Source organism: Ochotona curzoniae, unplaced genomic scaffold (genome assembly GCF_017591425.1).
Source record: "Ochotona curzoniae isolate NIBS_2020 unplaced genomic scaffold, NIBS_Ocur_1.0 contig_3819, whole genome shotgun sequence".
Taxonomy (NCBI): domain Eukaryota; kingdom Metazoa; phylum Chordata; class Mammalia; order Lagomorpha; family Ochotonidae; genus Ochotona; species Ochotona curzoniae.
In genome coordinates, this window is record NW_024466004.1 from 9,775,554 (window position 1) to 9,799,558 (window position 24,005).

The window sequence follows — 24,005 nt, forward strand, 5'->3', positions numbered from 1 at the left end:
AGAGAAGGATGGTCCAAACCCTCGGGATCCTGCACCCATATGGGAGACCTGGAAGAAGCTCCCACCTCTTGGCTTCAGATCAGCTCAGCTCCAGCAATTGTAACCAGTTGGAAAATAAACAAAGGAACAGAAGATCTTTTTCTCTGTATCTTCTTCTCTCTGTAAATCTGCCTTTCCAATAAAACAACTAAATGTTGAAAAAAGAAAGATTCTACCATTGATACTGCTAATTGTCAGACACTGTGTCAATTAGTCAAAAATATGAAATCCATCCATAGAAGACAAACTACTCAATATACATTCTCTTTACAATTTTTTTCCTGACTTTTAAATCTCTATATAACATACATGCATGACACATTTTATGCATTTTTGGCATATTTTCAGATTTTTTAAAGCTCTAAATGATATGTTCTTTTTTTGCTAGTTGTAAAGTCCTTGGGTATCTAGTGTCTTTCAGTTCCAAGTTTACAAATGAGAAGTCCAATGACAATCTCATTGATTCAGTCTTCCTTTTTCAGGGAGTTTAGGCACCTAAACACTTATAAAAATTTTTTTTTTCATTATGTCTAGAAATCAAGAATTTTACTAAGACATTCCAGATGTGTATTTTTTATTAAAAAGATTTATTTATTTATTTGAAGGACAAAGCACGAAAGAGAGAGAGAGAGAGGGAGCTATTCCATTGTTGTTTCGTTGCCCATATGGCCACAGCATGTGGGGGCTCCACCAAGCTAAAATCAGAAGGCATGAACTTCATCCTGGTTTCCCACATGGGTGGCAAGGACATAAACACTTGGGCCATCTTCTGCTGCCTTGCAGTTTTATTGGCAGGGAGCCTGATCAGGGGACTGAAACCGGCATCCTGATTCAAGTTACTAGCATACAGTTGCGGCTTAACCTGTTGCACCACAATCCTGGCTCCAGATGGATATCTTCAGTAAACAGCAGAGACTAGAACTCAATGAACTTTTAAATTGCAACCTAAGATTTTCTTAGTTAAGCATACTTACCCCCATTTATTATTTAACAACTCTTATTATTTCACCTCCAACTCTTCTTTTTTATTCTCTTAAGTGCCTATCATATGCATATTAGTATCCCTGGATTCATCCTCTACATCTTTAAACCTTTTCTTTCACAATTTTTTATATCTTTGTCGTATTTTCCTATGTGCTTTGAAATAACTTCTATCTTTTATCTTCCACGACCCAATTTTGCTTGAAGAATAATTTAAAAGGAAAAAAAATACTGTGTTAAGTTACTTTACTGGAAAGCTATGTGTTATCTTTAGAAAATCTCTTGTGTTGTATTTAAATCTCACTAACCATTCTCTTTCTACCTCCATCCACGTTACCCCTGCCTCCTTCTTTTTTCAAATTAACCTTGCCAGCTAGCTCTGCACTCTATTTTGCTGGGCAGATATTTTGCTCAGCTCTCCCCAGTGCATTACTGCCTTCACTCCAACAGACATTTTTTTTCTCTCCTTTTCTGCTTGTTGGGATTCAAGTGTGGCTACTGGAGTACACTAAGTAAGGGCAACTCACAAGGAAGAGGAAGCAAAACAGGCTACTACACTTCCAAGGGGCTTGTCGATGCTTCCACATGGTTGCTGCTTACAGTCTTAACCATGGGAATTAGCAGGACTATGCCAGCTCAGGTTCCCACAGATACTTGAATGCCAGACCCTTTTCAATATCTGTCTCTTAAATTGTCTTTAGTTCAGGCCACCTTCCTGCTGGTGTAGGCAATACTGGGGTGCTGGCAGGGAGGAGTGTCAGCCCAGTTTCTGCCCAGGGACTGCTACAAGTCCTAAAGCCCCACTTGTACTCAAATTTACTAACAAAAATCAGATCTGCAAACAAAGAAAAAGGGAACCACATCTAGTTTTCTTTCTCTTTCCTTGCTTATATATAAAGCACAGTAGTTTTCAGTTTTTATTTTTAAAGATTTCTTTATTTGAAAGGCAGAATGACAGAAGAGAGAGAGACTGAGAAAGGTCTATCCACTGCTGCATCCTCTGAATACCATAACACTCGGGACTGCAGCCGGCAGCTGGATGGCAGGGACCAAGGCACTCAGGCCATCTGCTGCTGCATTTCCAGGCACATTTGCTGGGAACTGGATCAGAAGCACAGCTACTGGGACACTGGCTGGTTTCAGATACTGGATGCCAGCATAAGTAAGCAGCAGCTTAACACATTGTACCACAATGCTGGACTAATATCTAGTTTTCATGTTGTAAAAATCTCTTGTTACACTTGTATTTACTCAAGATAAAAACCTTTATAATTTCTAAAAGATAACAATTTAAAATAATAATCATGTAAAAAATTCCCCAAATGAGTCATTTTCTATTTGAGAATTTAAAAACATTTTTCTAGTAAGTCCTAGAATAAAAACTCCAATTGCAAGTTATCTAGAAATTAACAAGAAGTGCATTTGTTATAAAATACTATAGCTATTGTTAAGGTTCCTGTTATCAATCAAATGTTATAAATGCCTTCGTATTTTTAAAAAAATGATGAAAAACAGGTCGTCTAAGAATCAGATTCCAGACATTTGGAAAGGGCAGGTATTTGACACAGTGGTTGGTTAAGACACTGTTTGAAATGCTACATCCCAAAACAGAGTGCATCTGATCCCAGCTTCCTCCTTTTGCATATGCTGAGGGCAGCAGGTGATGGTTTTGGCATTTGTCTGCTGCTGATCGAGACCTTGTCTGCTGTTCTGAGTTCTGGTACTCAGTCTGGTTCAGTTTTACCTATTACAGGAATCTGGGGACTGAACCAGCAGGTAAAAGATTTCCGTTTCCCTATCTTTCAAGTAAAAGAAAAGAAAAGAAAAGAAAAGAAAAGAAAAGAAAAGAAAAGAAAAGAAAAGAAAAGAAACCAACATGGCAGGGTGGGGGGTGGCTGGCATAATGGCTTACCCTTCCAAGTGCAAAGATCCCAAATGGGTACCAATTCATGCTACAGCTGCTCCACTTACCACTCAGATCCTTGCTTATGGCCTGGAAAGCAATAAGAATAGCCCAAGTCTTGGGACCCTGCACCCAGGAGGAGGACCCAGAAGAAGCTCATGGCACTTGGCTTCAGATTAGTTCAGCCTCAGCCATTTGGGGGAAAAAAACCACCCGATGAAGGATCTTTCTCTTTATATCTGCTCTCTAAAATTTAAACTGCCTTTCCAACAAAAATAAATCTTTAAAAATAAAAGAAACAAAGGGAACAAATGTGGGAAGAAAGAATTAATAAGTTTTGAAATGAAAGAAAGATTAAAATGATAAATTTAAGCAAACACTGCATCATGGAAAAAAGCAAAAACATAATATGGCCAGGCTAAATAAGAAAATTAAAAACAAACACAAATAAATCATATTAAAGTTGAAACATGAATTTAAAAGAAAATACTGAGTAGAACTGGGTTAATTTATTTGAAAATTTAAAGGATCTTAGGAGATAGTGCTATCATGCTACTTATCTAAAAGCAAAACATTATTTTGAGAAAGTTACTATAAAGGTTAAAATGGAAATAGCAACTATGTAATTTATACAGCTTATTGCATAAAAATAAGTGTGACTTAATGAGTGAAGATAATCTTGGTTTTTATAATTTGACTCATTAAATACACTTAGAACAAATAAAGATTCTCAAATATTGTTAAGTAGCAGTACTGATTAACATGTTTATTAAATGAGGAAGAGTATCTGTTACAAATAATATTATAAGTGCACAGATGAGAAAATGTCCTCCTAATGGAAAAAATGGTTTTAAAAATCTTTACAATTATGTGTTTGTTGATCATATGATGCCTTTTTTCATTAATATGAAAATGTTAAATCTTTCATTGTCTAAATCAGACAGCTTTTCAAGCAGCATTCTAATAAGATACTGTTTTTCTAAGCTAAGCACAGATTCAGCTGTCCTTATAACAGCTATAGATTCAGTGTAGGATAACACTCAGGAGCTAAAGCAGTAAGCAGTAGAGGTTTGAAAAGAGTGATGGGGTTTTAAATGATTCCCCAGCTCAACTCAATGGACTTCTAGCTCTAGGAAACCACTATTCTACAGTCTGCCTTTATGGCTTTCTCTATTCTAGACTATCTTTTTAGAGATAAACTCATTTATTTGAAAGTCAGTTACAAAGAGAGAGGGAGAGACAGACAAGATGCACACAAAGAAAAAGAGGGGGGATGAAAGAGGGAGAGAAGGAAAGGAGAAGAGTAGAGGAGGGGAGGGAGAGAGGGAGGAGGAGGTGGAGGAGGAGGAGGAGGAGAGAGAGAGAGAGAGAGAGCAATAGGCAGAGGGAGAATGATTTTCCATCTGCAACAGCCAGGGCTAGGACAAGCCAAAGGCAAGAGCCAGAAGCTTCACGGTGGTCTCCCATGTGGGTGGCAGTGGCCCAAACACTTAGGCCATCATTTACTGTTTTTCCTGGTCATTAGCAGATACCTAATTCAGAAATGATGCAGCTCATACGAATCAGTGTCCATATAGCATGTTGGCATGGCAACCAGCATTGTATGATATTTCACTTAAACAGAATAAAACATATGGCTTTTGTGACTGGTTTCTTACACTTGGGTTAATGTTTTCAATGTTAATTCACATTTTAGCATATATTAGTATTTAACATCTTTTTTTAATGCCAAATAATATTCTTTTGCAATAATTTTCCAAACTATGTATTCACATTTGAGAAATATTTGAGCTGCTTTCACTTTCATCTTTTGCTGTTACAAGTAATGCTGATATTGACATTCACGCACAATATTTTGTTACGCGTATATTTTTGTTTGTTCTTTGCATACCACTGGAATTTGAACTTCTACTTCACTTGGTCAATTTCTATTTAAATTTTTTGAATAATTACCAAAATGCTTTCTGGGGTGACTGTACCATTTGATGTGCCCACTAACACCATAAGAGCAATCTAACTCCCCGCCCTCAACAATGCTTGTTATTTTCTGCCTTTTTCATCACAGCCATCCTAGTGGGTATGAGTATAGTATCATTATGGTTTCCAACTTAAATTTCTCAGAAGACTAACCATAATTTTTGGGGGTGTGTTTTGGACATTAGAAATATTTGAAGAAATGCCTAATTAGATTCTTTGCCTATTTAAAAAATAAATTTAAAAAATTACCTGAAAGGCAGAGATGAGAGATTTGAGAGAGAGAAGCAGGCAGGAAGAGACAAATGGAAACAAATTTAAAGAGGGTATGACATTTTCCATTCACTAATTTATTCCCTTTATGTTCACAACAGCCAACCATGGGCTAGGCAGAAGCCAGGAACCAGGAATTCAATTGGGGAGAGATGGGTAGCAAGGATTCAAGTACTTGACCACCATTTGCTGTCTGCGCCTCCCATGGTGCATATCAGTGGGAAGCTCGAGTCGAGACTGGAATTATCACTGGAACCCAGGCATTCCCATAAGAGACACACGCATCTGATGGATCCTAAACCACTATAAAAATACCTAGTTCATTTTACCTACTTAAAAATTGAGATATCTGGGCCCGGCGCAGTGGCGCAAGTGGTTAAAGGTCCTCCCCTTGCACGCCCGGGATCCCATATGGGCGCCGGTTCTAATCCCGGCAGCCCCACTTCCCTTCCAGCTCCCAGCCTATGGCCTGGGAAAGCAGTCGAGGACGGCCCAAAGCTTTGGGAACCTGCACCCGCGTGGGAGACCCGGAAGAGGCTCCTGGCTTCGGATCGGCATAGTATCGGCCCGTTGCGCTCACTTGGGGAGTGAATCATTGGAAGGAAGATCTTCCTCTCTGTCTCTCCTCTCTGTATATCCGCCTTTCCAATGAAATAATAAAAATAAATCTTTCAAAAAAAAATTGAGATATCTTTTTATTGTTGAATTGTAAGAGTGCCTTATGAGGGTGTTACTGTGGTATATATAGTGTGTAAGGTTGCTACCTGGACCTTGTATGGGTGCCAATCAGTATCATGACTGATCCACTTCTGATACAGTGTCCTTCCAATGGCTTGGGAAAATTAGCACAAGATTACCCTACAGATTGGGTTTCGGACATCCATAGGCAGACCCAGGTGAAGCTGCTGGCTCTTGGTTTTGAGCTGACCCAGCCCTGACCACTGTGGGTATCTGAATAGTGAACAGTAGTAGATCGGAAATCTCTGTTTCTCCCCTGCCTTTTCAAATAATTAATTAAATCTTTTTAAAAAGAGTTCTTTTTATTACTCCCATTCTGTGGATAGCCTTTTAACTCTCCATAAGCATGAGTCCTATAAATTTGTTCTATATCTGGACTGGCTACTTAAGGTTCTGGACAATCTAGAATCTAGAATTCAGTTACAAGTGCTTGAATTTGCTCAATTTATTCCAGAATGTGGTATTTTTTGATGCTACTATGGATGTCACTATTTCAATAATTTCATCATTGAATTGTTAATTGCCAATGTACAGAAACGCACTTGATATTTTCGTGTTTTTATCTTGCATCCAACAAACTTGCTAAACTTGTCACTAGTTATAAATGTTTTTAGTGTGTTCCTTCTTAACAATTTTGTATACATAGATTAGGGCCAGCACAGTGGCTCAACGGCTAATCTTCTACCTGCAGCACTGGCAGCCCATTGGAGTGCCTATTCTACTCCTGGCTGCTCCACTCCCAACCCAGCTTCCTGCATGAAGCCTGGGAAAACAGCAGAGGATGCTCAAGTCCTTGGGCATCTAGACCCATGCGGGAGCCCCGGAAGAAGCTCCTTGCTTCCAGCTCAGATTTGCAGGTCTGGCTGCAATACCATTTGGAGAGTGAACCAGCAAATGGAAGACCTTCTCTCTCTCCTTCTCCCTCTGTCAAATCTGCCCACCAAATGAAGGCTTGTGGATTCAAATTGTTATTTGGCACCATCTATTTCAGCCTTTAGAACTTCTGTTCACAGGAACCATTTGATCACAGGAACCATTTGATTTTATTTATCTTTGAATGTCTATATCACATTCACTTTTTAAAACTTTTTATTATTATTATCATTTTATGATACTGCTCCATATTCCCTTATCCCCTCCACATCCCCCCCCCCCCAGTTCCTCTATATCATTACTAACATATAGTTCTTCGTACTCAGTCATATGTCCATCATGTGGGCATGGACAAGGGCAGAGAGTTCAGCATCCTATTCTCAAGATAAAGTAAGCAGTTTCATTGTAAGTCTATCTTTGGAAGCAAAAATGCATACTACACTGCATCCTCACATCTGGATGTTAGTTTCCATTTCATAGCTACTGTTGTTACTCCCTTAAATGAAAAGTCATGACACAAAATCAACAATTGAAAGAAAAATAGAAATTTATAATGCCATGAAGTTAAATGACATGTTACCAGATATGACAGTCTCCATTACACAGCTACTATACATCCCCTTAAATGAAGAGCAAACTCAAACAAACAAAACAAACTCAACATCCGGGGGAAAAAAAAGAAATTAACAACACTAAGAAGTTAAACAACATGCTATTAAATGACTAACGTGTAGCTGAAGAAATGAAAATCATGAACCTTCTTGAAGAAAATGATGCCACTGCATGATCTACGAGTCACTGAATGATTTAATCAGAAGTGTTTTGAAGAGATGAAACCAACAGAAAACATCAAAACCCATGCGATATAGTTTCTGCTGATCTTTGTTGAAGTGTGTCTCCTCCAGACAATAAACAGATGGGTTTTGTTTTTTAATCCAGCCTACTAATCTATGCCATTTGATTGAGCTTAAGTCAGTTACATTCAGAGTTTAATATGTATGGGTGGAACTTGGGTCCTGTCGGGATGTTCTTCCCGTTTGCCTTTGGCTTTTGGTAGGTGCTATTCCTCTTCTCTGTCAAGAGAACATCTTGGAGTATCATTTGTAGGGCAGGTTTGAAAGAGGCAAATTCTTTTAACAAGCTCTCCTCAACTGAACATAAGGAAAAGATCCTTAAATGTGCACATGAAAAAAATCAATTGACGTGTAAAGGAATGCCAATTAAACTCACAGGAGATCTCTCACAGGAAACTCCACAAGCAAGAAGAGAATGGAGTGACCTATTCCAGATTCTAAAAGAAAAAAATTGCCAGCCTAGGATAACATATCCAGCAAAGCTTTCTTTCGTCTTTGAAAATGAAATAAAATTCCTCCACAGTAAAGAAAGGTTAAAAGAATTTGCCACATTCACTTCTGAAAGGAAATTTTGTTGAGTACAAGTTTCTCACTGTACAATTTTTTACCACTTTGAATATTGTCCTGATGCCTTCCGAGCTCTATTACTGATGATAAATTAATTAGCTGATAGGTTTTGTGGGGCTATCTTTAACATAATGAGGTATTTTCTCTTGTAGCTTTTATGATTTTTCTCCTTGTCTTTATCTTTCAACATGTTCACTGTAATCTGTGTTACTGCAGATTTTTTAAAAAGTTTACTTATTTTCATTGGAAAGGCAGATGTGCAGATAAAAAGAGAGAAAGATTTTCCTATGCTGGTTCACTCCCCAAGTGCCTGCAACAGTCAGAGCTGAGTCAATCCAAAGTCAGGATCCAGGAGCTTCTTCTGCATCTCCGATGCAGATGCAGGGTCCCAAGGCTTTGGGCCATCCTTGACTGCTTTCCCAGGCCACAAACAGGGAGCTGGATGGAAGTAGAGCTGCTGGGGTATGAATCAGCGCCCATATAAGATCCCCAAGTAGGCAAGAGAGGATGTAACCGCTGAACCATTGTGGGCCCAGGACAGGTTTCTTTGTGTGTGTTAGTCCTATGAGGAGCCTTATATGAAACTTAAACGTATATACTAAGTCATTATTGCTTTCAGCATTTTTTTTCTACTCCATTTTCACTTTTCCTTCTGATTCTCCTATAATATGTATGCCTTATATTTTCAAAAGCTCTGCTATTTTTTTGTCCATTGTTTTATCTCTGTTCTTTAGGTTGTTTAATGTTTCACTGATTCTTATTCCAGATTGAAGCCTCTGATAATTTTTGCATTTTGGCCATTTGCTTTTGAACCCTATTATTTCCATTTTCTTATATGGACATGGTACAAGAGCACATGGGAGCAGAAAACGACTTGTCCTGGGAAGACAATCCTGGGCTAAAAGAGGTGTTCTGTAGAATATGAGCAAGCTACACCAGTGGCAAGAGCTCCATATTCTCAACCCATATTCTATGAGCTAGAATATTAACTCCATGAACACAGGATAAGTGAAACAACAGAACATTAATCACCTCAGCTGTAGCAGCCTAAAAGAGAGACGCACAAAGCCAGGGAAATAAGAGGGCTAATTTTCTACCTTTCTTATGGTGAAGCGTCCTCTAAACTGGGACATGAGTTAGCAGGAGCCAAGTGTTGCTTGTCACACTGACTCAGAATAGAGCTTGTCACAGCAAACTGGGGGAGCGTGGTTGATCATTATTAGCAAACCCAAACTGCTGTTAACTAGATTTTGTAGATTTTCTTGAATACATGTTTCTCGTTTGAATGTTATGTTCTTGAGGAAGTTTCCAGGAGCTATACATGATTACATATGCAAGCACACAATATATATATACATATATATATACACACACACACACAATATATATATACACATATATAATTTATTTAAACCAGTTAAATGTTTCACTTGGAAGAGACTGCCATGTTCTTCGCATGGTTTTATCTGAGTACTTTGGTTATTTATATCAACTTACATAAAATTTTGGTGTGGATTTATATTATGCACAAAATTAAATTCACAATTTAAAATAAAGAGGAAAGATTTGAAATAAATAAGGAGAGTGCATCAAATTAGTAAGATGTCAGCAAAAGCGAATATTAAGTCCTGCCATTCTGAACTTATTGGTGTTCATATCATAGTATAAGCAGCTGTAATTTATTCAGTGGAAAGCAAATATCAAGTGCTTTTCGTGAATTATATCGAACTCTCCAAAGAATTCCACATGTTAAGTGGTATTATTTCCTTCTTTAAAATGAGAAACCTGACCCATTAGGTCAGACAGAGCAGAGAACTAGGATTGACTAGAATCCAGATCTGCTTGGCCCAAGTCTGTATTCTTTGTATGCTCCATAGAAGGAAACATTTAAATTCATCTGCAGAATTATTTTCCAGGAAATATGAGAATTGTGGCATATTAAACAGGTGAAACTGCGAAATGTATTTGATCAGAAATAACTTTTTATAAACTGATTTCACTTTATTTGTCAATGATAAATGGAAACTAACTGTATTTCGAAAATCATTGATTGTATTTTCCCGAAATTCCCCTTAATCTAATATCTTCTTGATTAACCTAATATAACAATGTAGTCACAGTAACAGATGACATTCTATTAGAAACAATAAAAAAGGAATTCCCAAGAACATGTGTAAATACATTAAATGTAGGTATATCTCAATGTTAATTAAGTATTTGGAATCAGTGAGTAGAACTTAGTATTTACTATATTTGGTTTAGCACTATTTTATTTTGTAACATTAATGGTTTTCTAAATATCATAAAATAGAGAAACAGAAAACTACCCAGTGTTAACAATTTTTTTTTAACATTTCAAATAGAATGGAAATGACACAACAGAATGAAGTAAACATATATCATAAAACATATGAAATATTTTCATGATAAGCTAGCAAAACACCATAATCATTGTTCTCAAAAGACACATAATAGGTCACCATACACATACCTACCTCACTATATACACCACAGAAATATTATGTGAGCTGAAATCTATAGACCAGGCACTGAATACAGCTTTTAAAATTTAATCATAGCTTGATGCAAAGCAATACATATCATTAAAAGAAATACTTCAAATACAAGTTTCCTAAAATTCTATAAAAGGAAAAATTATATAAAAAATACATCTGTACTGATGGCAATATCTATCTTGACATTCCATTAAGGTGTTATCCAGCATACATGTATCATAAACTAGTGATTTTAGTTTAGTGTTTGTTTTTGCTTACCTTCCAGAAGATCATCCTCATCTATGCTTTTAATAATCCTTGATTTGTAGTCTCGGATAAACATGTATTTTAGCAGTCTTTTAAGCTTTTTCTATTAAAAATATAAAGTGAAAAAATAATCTATACTTGTATTCACTTACTGATTACTCCTAGTATAACTGGGAAAAATAAAACAACTCTTAGCATGATACTATGGAATAAAAATGTTGAGAAAAGATTAAAAACAAAAGCTAAAATGGTATTTTAAAAAAGCAATTTTTCATTTCAGATGCTCCATAACCAGAATAATCACTTTGTGTTTCTTTGAAAAATTTGAAATTCTTTTTTTAGAATGCGATATCACATTCCTCGTACTAAGCAAAATGTAGTTACTCTGTAGAATTTTGTAAACATTCAGGAGAAAATTTTATTTTTAAAAGTTGACATAAACATTTAGATAATGAGTTTAGAACAACTACTTTAAAAAGCTTTTTATTTTCTAATAAAACCGGTTGATGTGTTGCAGCCCTGGAAGACATTCTGTAATCTGAGAAATCTATTTTATGAATCTGAAAGCTGATGATGATAGTTAGGTCTTACTGATGGCCTTCACTGGCTTTATTAATCTCTGTGCTCCTTAACTTTCAGAGTATGTGTTTAGTAGTTTGTTCTCTCCATGCATAGTACACATTACTTCTGACTCCTGGCATTTGGCTTTAAGACTTCTAAGAAGTGTAGCTTACTAAGCTTTTCACATACTCTTCACCTAACATTCCCAACAGTCCTCACATGAAAGTAAACAAATCAGCATCTTTTTGTACAAAGAGAGTCTGTGGTAAAGAATACAACCTTTGAATCTTTTTTTTTTACAAAGCAAGGAAACAATCTTTACCTTACATGCTTATCGTTTGAAGAACTGGTATATTTTATAAAATACAGTAGTCAATAAGTAATTCTCACATAAAAACAGAAATTATTAGGAGAAAAAGTATTCACTTGCTATACGTTTTTTTCCTGCTACCCCTCTCTCTTAATTCTATACTGTACTTTAATTTTCCTTTGTCTGATAGTCTACCTATGTAAGGTGCTTTACATTCTTTTTGGAACCTGCAAGCATAGAAATAAAAAGATCCGGCAACTCTTCTTACACCACAGCTGCTGTTGTTTTTTGGTACAATGTTCCTGAGTGAAGAGCTCTTGTGAAAAGCACACGAGCAGTGTCAAATGGTATATACTCCAGAAGCTTCAATTTAATTTAGAATTCAGGCTTGCCCAGAAGAAAGAAAAACTGTTAGTTGTCGGTGTGGACTTTATGTGCTCCTTCTTCACCTCCATCAGTGCAAAGGCATGCTGACAGAACCGGTGCAATATGAGTATCCATTCTTTTATGCCCCTGCTGGTTTCATTTCTGCGGCATTTTCTGCTTTCTTTCCCCAACCACCACTTCTATATGGTATCGGATGGTACACCTCCATAATCCTCCAAGAACAATGAAGTCACCAAATCTGATACACTCCTAATTCTACACTGTTTCTTGGAATTCTTCCTTCTCTTTCGTTTCCAGAGACTCCATACTAATCAACTTCACCCTCATTACTGACACAGCAGTCTGTAAGTTTCCTTGCATTTGGTCTAATCTATACATGAGTCCACGGGCCTCAGTCTAGACAGAATCTCCACTGCAACAATCCTACAATATTGCCATCTCACTGTATAATCCTGAAATTCTGTGGACCTTAAAATGTTCTTTCACCTCAGTCATGCAGACTTTTTTCAGCCAGGTTAGAAAATTCTGGAGAGTGAAGTCATTTCATATTATCTAAGAGATGAGTCTGTGGAACATGTAAAATACTACAAAGTCTTTATACCCGAAAAAACTAACCTTAAACATTGGTTTAATTAGTTTAATGTCAGAGTTAAAACATAAGACAAGCATTTCTTTTCGAGAAATGGAAATTGGGGCACATTCTGATGCTACTAATAAATTCATCTTAATGGACCTACTTCCCTTTGCCCAATGTCACAAAAGAACTTTGTGCTTCAAATATAAAAAATTAATGTACAAAAGCATATGATTATGATAATGTTAGTACACAAAACAAGAAGTAAAACAATTAAGCCTACCGGCTATATCCCATTCATGAGAACAAAACACAGTTAATATTTAGTAAATTTTATGTAGTAATGAAAACATTTAAACAGACATGGAAGAAATGAAGATCAGGGTAGCACAATTTTTACATAAACACATCCATTCTTGTAAATTCTAAATCTGTGTAGGAAACCTATTTTTCTGTATGAACTCTGAAGTCTAAAACATCAATTCAATAGTTCTGATACGCACTTGAAAACTAAAGAACAAAGATGGCGTAGGTTCCTCCTTTAAGTTATTACTAAGGCACACACTGAGAATTTTAACATACTAAAATTATTTTAGATTACCTTATCTTTGCGCATCAAAAAGAGAAGATCTTCAGGAGAAATTACTCTTGCTCCCCGCAGCTGAGAAACTTCAGCAGCTTGCTGTAGCTAACAACAAAGGAGAATCAGAAATATGTCTTCATAACATAAATGAAATACAGTCATGATATCTCAAAACAGATCAATATACTAAGAATTAAAAACCTTGGGGAAAAATCCTGCATTCACATTATTGATTTTAAAAGCAAAAGATCTTTCATTTTGAGATATTTAAAACTGCAATTAAATTAACTTATGAGCCCCCCTGTAACTGATACAATAAATAGAAATCTTTGATTTTTCATGCAAAAGAAATATCATGTACAGCTTCCAGAAATGCATTAATGCACCTGAAAATAATTTTATGAAATTTTATCCTTCCTACCCATGTGAGCAATGGTTTCACTCAGTATCACTAGTTGAATAAGTATATTATTAATCTGAGCTCCCATGCTGGTATGATTTGAAATAGGCCCATTCAGAACTTTAAAAGATCAACAAAAACAGTAGCTGTTTCTAATATCCAAAGGGAAAAAAATACTTTTAGTTTTGGCAAGTCTTCAGTGGTTAAAAGATTCAGTCCATAAATCATAATACTGGACTGCATTAATTTCTTTCCACACTAATCACACACACACAAAAAGTTAACTGTATCTGGAATGCACAACACAAAACATACTGCATGAAAAGTTAGATTCCCCCTGAAATGTTCATCTGGGCACTTATATCTACAAAGTTAAGAGTGTTCAGGAATTCAGAAGTACTAGAAACACAATCTTATTTGAAAATGACCTGAAAAATGAAAGAATGTGAAAAGTGATAGTTCTATTTTCTGGCACAGGCAAACTCAGTTTCTTATTTTGATTAGTGGGAAGAAACATAAAATATGTCCATCTGAAAAAAATAAAGATGCTGGAGAAAACACTACAAAAATGTGGCCGTAACCTCTTCCAAATTTGATCAAACCATGCTGATTGCACCAAACCAACTTTAGCCAATCTGAAATACTGTAAAAATATTTATGTATAAAAGCTGTTCGTAATGCAATCTGCTTTGAAATGAATAAATCTAGCAATTATTCTTGGGAACTAATCTTCAAAGAGTGGTGCACTGTTATCTTCACAATTATCTGGAATCAAATAGTGAATTTGTGCTAAAGAAATTGTTTGAATGTTTAAGTGATTCTGCTAAGTAAGCTTCAAAACTTCTACAAATATACATAGGACAAAACAGACTATAAACTCCTTATTTTGTTAGCTTTACCACTGAATTTCCTGGACACTGGTGGTTGGTATATAAACATAATCCTATCTAAACATAGAAATTTAAATTTAACTGTGAACCATTTAAAAAGAAATCATGGGAGGTAAGGTTTTAAAAAGATGATAAATCTATAACCAAAAAAAAAAAAAAAACAGGTTTTAAAAGGCATGAATATTCTCCCAGAAACTGTTAGACTGTCAGGGAAATATGTATACACATGTTTTTTCAAATAAAAACATTTCTGAAACAGTCTAAAATACACGTGGTCATGGAGGAGAAGAATATGGAATACTTATCCATTTATCTGACTCCACACTGAATACCAGGAGACAACACTAACTGAAAAATGGCAATGACCTGAATATTGAAAAACACTATAAAGACAACAGTAATTTTACTCATGTTATGAAAGGATCAGCAGATACATGTATCCTTCAAGTAGTTTCCCCAATTAATACTTTACCCATGCTATATATAAATTCCAAAACATGTTTATCAAAATACTAACCAGGAGAAGAATGAACACATAAAATAAAGGCATTGGAGCACCTGACATTTGTAATTGCTTTTGTCAAAACATTACACTACAATCATAAAATTCGACTTAGAACTTTTTTTTAAAATATATTTTTTAAATTTTATCTGCTTTTCTCATTTCTGCGAACTCACCTAGTAACCTTATTAGCACTAGCATGGCTCCAATGCCCTAGTACGTTTTGAGCTCTGCCTGGTTATTCTGTCTCTGAGACGGAAAATATCAGTGTCACCTCATCAAAGGCTGCCCATCTCTGGCATATCCCGTGCTCCAAACCCAGTTTCAAACTCTGATCTCTCTTGTGTCAAGAAGAATCTAATGATATTTTTAATACGGAAACAACATGAGAAACAAAAAACTAGTATCAAAAATGCTCCTAAAATAAAAGATAGGAGAGAATTCTATAATCTAAGAAATACTTTAATTTCTTGTCCTTTGAAAAATAGATGGAAGTTAGAATTCATTATTGGTTGCAGCAAGTCATGTATTGCTGGAAGAGTTTAAACTAAGACGCGAAATAAGCATTATTCAATTTTTAAAATATTTTCATTACAAAGAAAGTAATGAGTGTTTACAATTATGATAAAATTATTTAAGAAATAATAAAGCAGAATGATACTTTAAGCCTAATCACTGGTCTAATAAGCCCAAATCTAACGGTCTTACCATTTGAATAAATACACAGTAATCAAAACCTTTAGCAGTATATTTGCAATTTAGTAAAACATTTACATCAAGAGATTATTTTAACATAACTGTGATTCAGTTACAGCAGTTTGGTTTTATCTGATGAATATTTTTCCATGATTCAAGTCAACCATATGCAAAAATACTACATAATCAAGTTCATGGAAAACTGGAATTAAATGATCAATGTATTCTGATGCCAAGCCTTGAATTCAAGCATAATTTTTTCATGACAGGCATTATTCAGGAGCTTTTGGAAGATTCCTTGCTTTCATTTTTAATATTTTCTTTAGAGATTGAATATTAGAAGGTAATGACATGCCATCTCAAATATCTCATCATTGATCCCTTAAATAAATCTCTTCTCAATTTCTCATTATCAGTGACACAATATTCTGATTCAATAATCTTCTGCATTATTGTTTTTTTAAATTTTTCATTAAAGTCTATTTTTTTCTGATATAGCTATAGCTTCCCCTAGTCTCTTTGCATTATTGTTATCAACAATTCTGTTGATTTATTTTTAACGTTGTGAACATGTTCTCAGTTTCCACTAAACCTATTCCATGCCTTTGGGGATTCTTTTGAGGGTTATTTTCTAAATTTCAATGTCTCCAAATTATTGCACCTTCTGAATTTAACTGACCAAATGATATATTTCTCAAATACAATGTCCAAATTTCATTGAAAGGTTTATGACAATACACTCTTATCTAACCTCATTAGTCTCTGTAGTTTGACAACCTCACAGATTTTGCTTAGGCCTTTATTCTTATTACCTTTCTTGTTTCTGTTCATAAAATTCTATACTGAAATCTTAAATAATTTTGGTCCTTTATGACTTGTGTACTTTGAAGGTTAATTTTATGTATCAACTGGGCCATGAAGTGCTTAGATAGAGGGTCAAATTTCTATTCTGAGTGTGTCTGGCAGGCTGTTTTTGGATGAAATTAGCATTTCAATCAGTGGACAGAGTAAAGCAGATGGCTGAGTCCATTTTCTGCTGATATAACAGAATACCATAGACTGGGTAATTTATAAACATGTCAATTTATTTGGCCCATGTTTCTGGATGCTTAGAAGTCCCAGAGCATGGGGGCCCGGCGCAGTGGCGCAAGTGGTGCAGTGGTTAAGGTCCTCCCCTTGCACGCCCGGGATCCCATATGGGCGCCAGTTCTATCCCGGCAGCCCCACTTCCCTTCCAGCTCCCTGCCTGTGGCCTGGGAGAGCAGTCGAGGACGGCCCAAAGCTTTGGGAACCTGCACCCGCGTGGGAGACCCGGAAGAGGCTCCTGGCTTCAGATCGGCATAGTATCGGCCGTTGTGCTCACTTGGGGAGTGAATCATCGGGTGGAAGATTTTCCTCTCTGTCTCTCCTCTTCTCTGTATATCTGCCTTTCCAATAAATAAATAATAAAAATAAATCTTTAAAAAAAAAGCAGTCCCAGAGCATGATGCCTGTATCTGGAGCAGCTCTTTCTGATTGTTCAAACCTGGCGAAAGGCAAGCGAGCAGACACCAAACACAGAGGGAGTGGGGGGGGCGGGGTTCAACCTGTAGTCTCTTATCAGGAGCCCAGTCCGCAGACTACCATGAAACCACTGATGAAGAGAGAGAATTCATAACCCACTGCCCACTTGGAGGTTCTGCCTCTTAATGTCACTGTAGTGACAAATGAATTTTTCATGAATTTTGGATAGTACCTTCTCTAAAGTAAACGGGTCTCTTATAATCACTTGAAAATTTGAATAGACCTAAGCACATCTAAGACAAGGCTGAGTAACAGGGAACCATTTCTACCTGAGTCCATGAGCCAGGGTATTGATCTTCTCTGGCATTTGGTCTCACCCATGTTTTATGTGTCCTGGGCTGTTTATGTGCAGATCGGAGCCAAACATCTAGGTTTTGTCTCTCCCGGGTTTTCAGCTTGATGACCGAGGGCCACGAGGGCCACGAGGGCCACGGGACTTACTGGAGTCCAGGACAGCCCAAGTTCATTACAATAGATACATTGATACACATACTCTGTTGGGCCCTGCCTGGTAGTCTAGCAGCTCAAGTCCTCACCTTGCATGTGCTGGAATCCCAGATGGGTGCTGATTCTAACCCCAGCACACTCGCTTCCCATCCAGCTCCCTGCCTGTGGCCTGGGAAAGCAGTCCAGGATGGCCCAAAACCTTGGGAACCTGCACATGCGTTGGTGACCTGGAAGAGGCTTCTAGCTCCTGGCTGTGAGTCAGTGCAGCTCCAGCCACTGGAGCTGGCCACTTGGGGAGTGAACCAGCGGACGGGAGATCTTCCTCTGTCTCTCCTCTTCTCTGTGTATCTTTCAAAAAAAATTAAACGAATCTTAAAAAAATACATATACCCTGTTGTTTCCATTTACTTGGAGAACTCTAACACAGCATTAGATTTGAATTATGAAAATTTCCCGATTCTTTAGGATGCAGTACTTTCTTCCTCCCATGCCGTTAGGTGACTTATCCCTTTCTCTACAAAGCTCCTATCTTCTTTATACTTTAAATCCCCAAAACTTCATGATGTGTTTCTTTTTCCCCTCAAAGATTTATTTATTTATTTATTTGGATGTCAGAGTTACACATACACACACACAGAGGGAAAGGCATAGAGAGAGGACTTCTACCTGCTGGTTCACTACCCAGGTGGCCTAACAGCTAGGGCTGGATCAGGCCAAAGCCAGGCTCTGAGAACCTCATTTGGGTTTCACCTGCAGAGGTATGCGCCCAAATACCTAGACTATTTTTTGTGGTTTTCCCAAGCTACTAGCAGGGCACTGGAAGGGAGTGGAGCACTGAGACTGAAACTACTTCCTGTACGGGATGCTGGCATCATACATGGTAGTTTTACCAGCCAGGCCACAGTACCAGCCCCAATGCTGTGTTCTGATACAGGTGTTTCATATTTTCATGAGCACTCACAGGAATACTTGAACCTATATATTCTTGTTTTTCATATCTGGGAAACTGTCATGGATTGCTTTGAAAATTCACTTCCTTCTTTTCCACAGGTTTGTTCTGGAATGTCTAATGACTTTGTGTTTGTGAACTTGTGTATAGAATCTCCAGTACTCAAGATATTTTTATTTCACTCTTTAGAGAGTATACAGTGTTTCATCAGAACCACAAGAGGAGAGTCGACTGCGTTTATGATTTGGATCGGATACTGAGATAAAATTCTTCCTTTACTTTCTACAAATCTTTCTGGTTTTAATCCTGAGTTTTATTGTATCTCAGCCTTTTGTCTAAAATCAGTGCAATTTTGAGTTTTTCCAAGTTCCAAAGTTTTGTTTTTATCAATTATGTATAGCCTATACCATTACGACTCACTGCAAAATTTAAATTTTTGACATCTCTCATGTCTTCTTTGTTCATCTCCATTTTCTTTGTCTTTGCAATCTTATGTATTTAAAATTATTTTTCCTGTTATTTAGTTGGGTTTTGAGAAATGTACACGTCCCACTCATTTTTCTTGAGGCCAGCATTTCTTTATTTATACTAAATTATATCAAGTTATTATACTATGCTGTATGTCTTCTATATATTATTTCACCTAATTCTCAATACAAACCTAAGAGATGACCAAGCATATAAAGCTGGCCCTAAGTAATAAATGTATAACATCAAGTCACTTGTTTCTCTCCATGATTGATTTCTTACTCAGAATTGAAGAAGATATAAATGTTCACTTAATCAAAACTTCTATTGCATAAAAAGTCTGCTCATAAAATATTCATAACATGGTCCCCAAATCAATGATGATTCAGCTTAGGGCTTTTAAAAAACTTTATGATTGTATAGATACTTTATAAGTATATTTCATACTTCTAATATTGAATTTTAGTAGTTCCTAGGCTACCTGTACAATACTCCCCTGTGATGCTACATATATTTAATATTCTTTAAAATTTACTATCAACTATTAAACATTAAATATAATTTTAAAAATGTAAAGTAAAATTTCAGAAAGACGGGAGCTTGTCTTGTATTTGTATAATGGAATATATATAGCTATCTTTTGGTTCCTAATATGCAAAAAACAATATACTTCTAAATTCACTGATACATGCAATTTTCTGAACACAAAATGTTCTGGTAGCCTATAAGGTGTGTGCTTTGCTTTTGTCATTAATAATGTCTCCTTTTTCTTTGCTTTACTTTTTGGCAAATTTGCTTTTTTCACCACATTTCCTTCTGTTCACATTTCTAAAATGTTATCCACTGTTGACAGTGGCAGCTATAGCTTGTTTCTTCAAAGAACAACGATTTAACAACAGTTTGAGTTAGTTGCTTTTTTTTCAGAACTTTTCTTAATTTTTCGAAGCTAGCCGGATTCCACCACACCCTAGAATGCTTAGGAATAAACACAGGTTTTGCAGAAAATCTCCATGGTTAGATTAGGGTACTAAAAGCACGGAATTATTCTAGACCACACACAGATCACTATAATGATTAGAAAAGTTACCAAATGGAAAGAATAAAGTAATATGGAAGAATAATTATGGGGAGTAAGGAAATTTATTTCTAATTTTATATCTACTACTATCACCTTTAATCTTGGCAAAAGAAACTTTATAATTTTGTCTTTTTGTTGAGAAAATTGATGGACAAAACACCAATTTTGGAATTTTAGAACTAGTTTCATAGGCTGGATCTAAGAACCTCATCCACATAGTTTGCAAAGATCTGCCCTGAGGCTCAACTAAAACCTAGCTGCCTCATCAGTGAAGTGTGTCAACTCCTGGTTATCACCTTTATTTTACAATCTCAGTGCATAATTTTATTGCAATTGCTCTATATACATTCATTTAACAACTGAGAAGACTGACAAATAATAACACAAACAATAAAAACCATCAAAAATTATTGCCATTTTGCTTCTCACATTAAATACTTATTTGATGTTTAGATAATGACATTTAGGATTCCATAGGCCCTAAATAAATTATCTACATTTAGAAGAGAGAAAGTAAAGCTTGTAGTATACATAAAAATATTTATCAAGTTTTAATATTCACAGAGATTAAAAACTTTCATTTAGAATTAATTACTTAAAGAAAAAAAAATTTGGCTCTTGGGGCAGAATGCTATGGTTTGTGCAGAATACAACTATTGAACTTAAGCTGGAAACTAAACTCCAAAGTCATAAATAGAACATTGTTATAAATAATACTAAAAACATAAAAAAATAATTCAATCATGGTGCTTAGGAGCTAAGCCAAAGGGGAAGTTCTTAGGACACTGGGGTGTATCTGGGAAATAGTCCTTGAGAGAAGGTTAGTTATGCAAATTGAGTTGAGTTCAGCTATTTTTTTTCTGCTTTCTGGCTTGCAACATGATCAGTTCTCAAAACTTATTCCATTCCTCCACACACTGTCATCCTCTGGCCTTCCCGAGGGCCAAACCAGCAAGACTCACCCACTATTGGACTGAAAGCCTCTAGAACTAGGAGCCAAAATGAGCAGCTTATCTTAGGTATTCAGTTATGGTAACAAAAAAAAGATACCACAAGATATAAAAAAATCAACATTGATATATTACATAATTATTATATATTTATGAAAAACTTTTTTCTCTTTAGCTTTATAAGTGTGTACATACATGTATGCTGAGTGTGCAAATGAATAATGTATGGGTGTGTAGTACCTGACACACTTTTTTCACAATATATTAGGTTTCATCTAAACTTAAGGGAAGTACTATGTAAGCTTTTCTTGATAGACAATTATCTTCTCTGATAATTTCTCATACAAAAGCAAATACAACATGCAATATGAAGCATTAAAGAAATATTTTAGTATCATTGTTTTTTGTAGCTATAACTTTCTATTGGAGAAGCAGAGAGGGTGGGATAGAGAGAAGAGAAAGAAGCAATGATTATTGTTGGTTTACTCTGCAAATGCCTAAAAAGGCTGGAGAGCAGCAAAGCCAGGAGCCAGAAACTAGATCCAGGTATTCCAAGTGGGTGGCAGGGAGCCAACTGTATGAACCATCCCTTGCTGTGTCTCCCAGGGGATGCACTTGCAGGAAGCTGAACAGTGGAAGCAGGCACTGGATTCAGACAGCAGATACCGGCATCCAAACTAGCAGTTGAAACTCTAGATCGACTCCCACAACTGTAACAATAGCTGGTTTTTGTAGACCACAGGTTCTTTAAGTGGGCACTAAAGAGAGGTGAAAACCAAAAGAGCTCCCAACTTCCTTGTACCTTCTGGTTCTAATATTTGACCCTGGGTATAGCTTTAGTTCCAAAGTAAATTTTTAGATTATTGAGAGAAACGCAGACTTAAAAGAAGAAATGGTATAACTTCATGAGGTACAAATAGGAGGCAATTTACAAAGAAATTCCACTCAGTTCATAGCAGTGGAAACAACAATGAATCCATTTAATTGAGTCTGGAAGGAAGCATGATGTTGGGCTCTTATTTAGCATTAACAACTTACTTCACCATAATGTTTTCCAAGGTACACAAATCAGCAGGTGACACAGTTAATTATTTCAGTATTCTACCCACCCAACAGTTTCAGATATATTTGAAAGCCAAAGACAGTTGCAAAATGGGATTACAGCAATGCAATTACAAATGCATAAAAGAGATTGGCTTCCATCCGTTTCCCATCTGCCCTATGCTTTTATGATATGATGACAAGACACAATTTGGATATATTTCCCCCTCAGCCTGTCAGAGACCATAGACCTTATTCAAATCTTGTATCCAAAGATTGCTTGCATAGGAAAAGTAATACAGGTTGTATATAGTATTTGTCAAATTAGATGTAGTATATGTAAAACTAAATGAAAAGTCGGGTTTGATATGCCCAGATGTCAGCTTTATATTCTACTATGAAGTTATCAAAAGGGCTCAAGAAGATGATATAGTATAGTTCTTATTACATTCACAGATCATCATAAAGATCAAGTGAAATAATGTAGCAAGGCAAATACATATGTTTAAAGCACTACAAAGCACAAGACACTGCTTAAGAATAATTGGTTCTTGGCCAGGGGAAAGTAAAACAGAAATGTATATAGGAAAGGAAAAGAGAGTCCAATGATAATTTGGTGGGCTGAGAAAATGTTTTAGCTTGTTACTAAACCGAATTCATGACATTTTCCATCCAACAATACACACACTGACATTTTGAGAAAGCTACTAACATAAAGAAGGTAGAGTTGTACAGCTTTCAAAGACCTAAGAGAGAAGTCTGCAGCTTTCTGAGTCTTTGACTCAAGCATAGAATTAACCACTCTCTACTGTGCTGCCTGAGTTAGCTGACACAACTTCACCCAGCTTACCACCTATTGCTCTGTAGTGTAACCACCCCTTTACAATAAGAAAGCAGGCTGTAAACTCCCTGTCAAGGTGTATTAGAATAAAATAAAATGTATTTAAGCGATTTGCTACTATGACAGATGTGGGAGAACAGACACAGGAACTACAGTCAGAAGGTTGAGGATTGCTGGATCCTACTCTGGGCTCTGTGAACTACATATGTATGGTCAATTGCTATAGTGTAAGTGGTACTAACTTACCAAAACAGACAAACCGAGGAGCCAACTATTGTGAAGAAATGTTAAAAAGAACAAACGAATAAAAGAAAAATAGAAACAGGAAAAGAAAATGCCCAAAAGAATAGCCAACATGTTATCAAAGCTACCAGAAGAGAAACCAAAGAGTGGCAAATCTTTGTACTACAGTATCGAGGATGAGGCTACAAAGACATGGGCAAACACTGAAGCTAAAGTATCTAATTAATTAATTAATTAATTAATTAGAAATATTGACAGATAAAGAGTGTGTACAAGGGAAAGAGAGAGAGATTCCACCTCTTGGTTCATTTCCAATGACCAGGGCTGGACCAGGTTGAAGTTAAGACGTAGGGGTTTCATCCAGGAGTGGCAGGGACCCCAAAACTTGGAATATCTGCTGTTGCTTTTACCAGGCCATAAGCAGGGACCTGGATGAGAAATGCAGCAGCACTGCTTCTCCCCATGCCAGGTTAAGACTTGGAAGGCTTTCTCCCTGAGGTATTGGGATAAAGAGGGCAGGGCTCCTCTAAGGGAGATAAGCAGGGGTGAGGTTCCTGT

At 36.4% G+C, this 24,005-nt stretch overlaps 1 protein-coding gene across 2 annotated transcripts in view; it reads right to left on the minus strand.

Annotated features, from left to right (window-relative positions):
* Positions 1 to 24,005, minus strand: part of SUPT3H (SPT3 homolog, SAGA and STAGA complex component) — a 376,225-nt gene that overhangs the window by 139,684 nt on the left and 212,536 nt on the right. For both annotated transcript variants that reach the window (XR_005884201.1, XM_040983489.1), the window contains exons 4-5: positions 13,398 to 13,484; positions 10,977 to 11,067 (exon numbers count right to left, since the gene is read on the minus strand). Coding sequence is in view for 1 of the 2 variants with exons in the window: in XM_040983489.1 (XP_040839423.1) it covers positions 10,977 to 11,067; positions 13,398 to 13,484 (178 nt within the window). In the remaining variant the exon portion in view is untranslated. The remainder of the gene's footprint in view (positions 1 to 10,976; positions 11,068 to 13,397; positions 13,485 to 24,005) is intronic.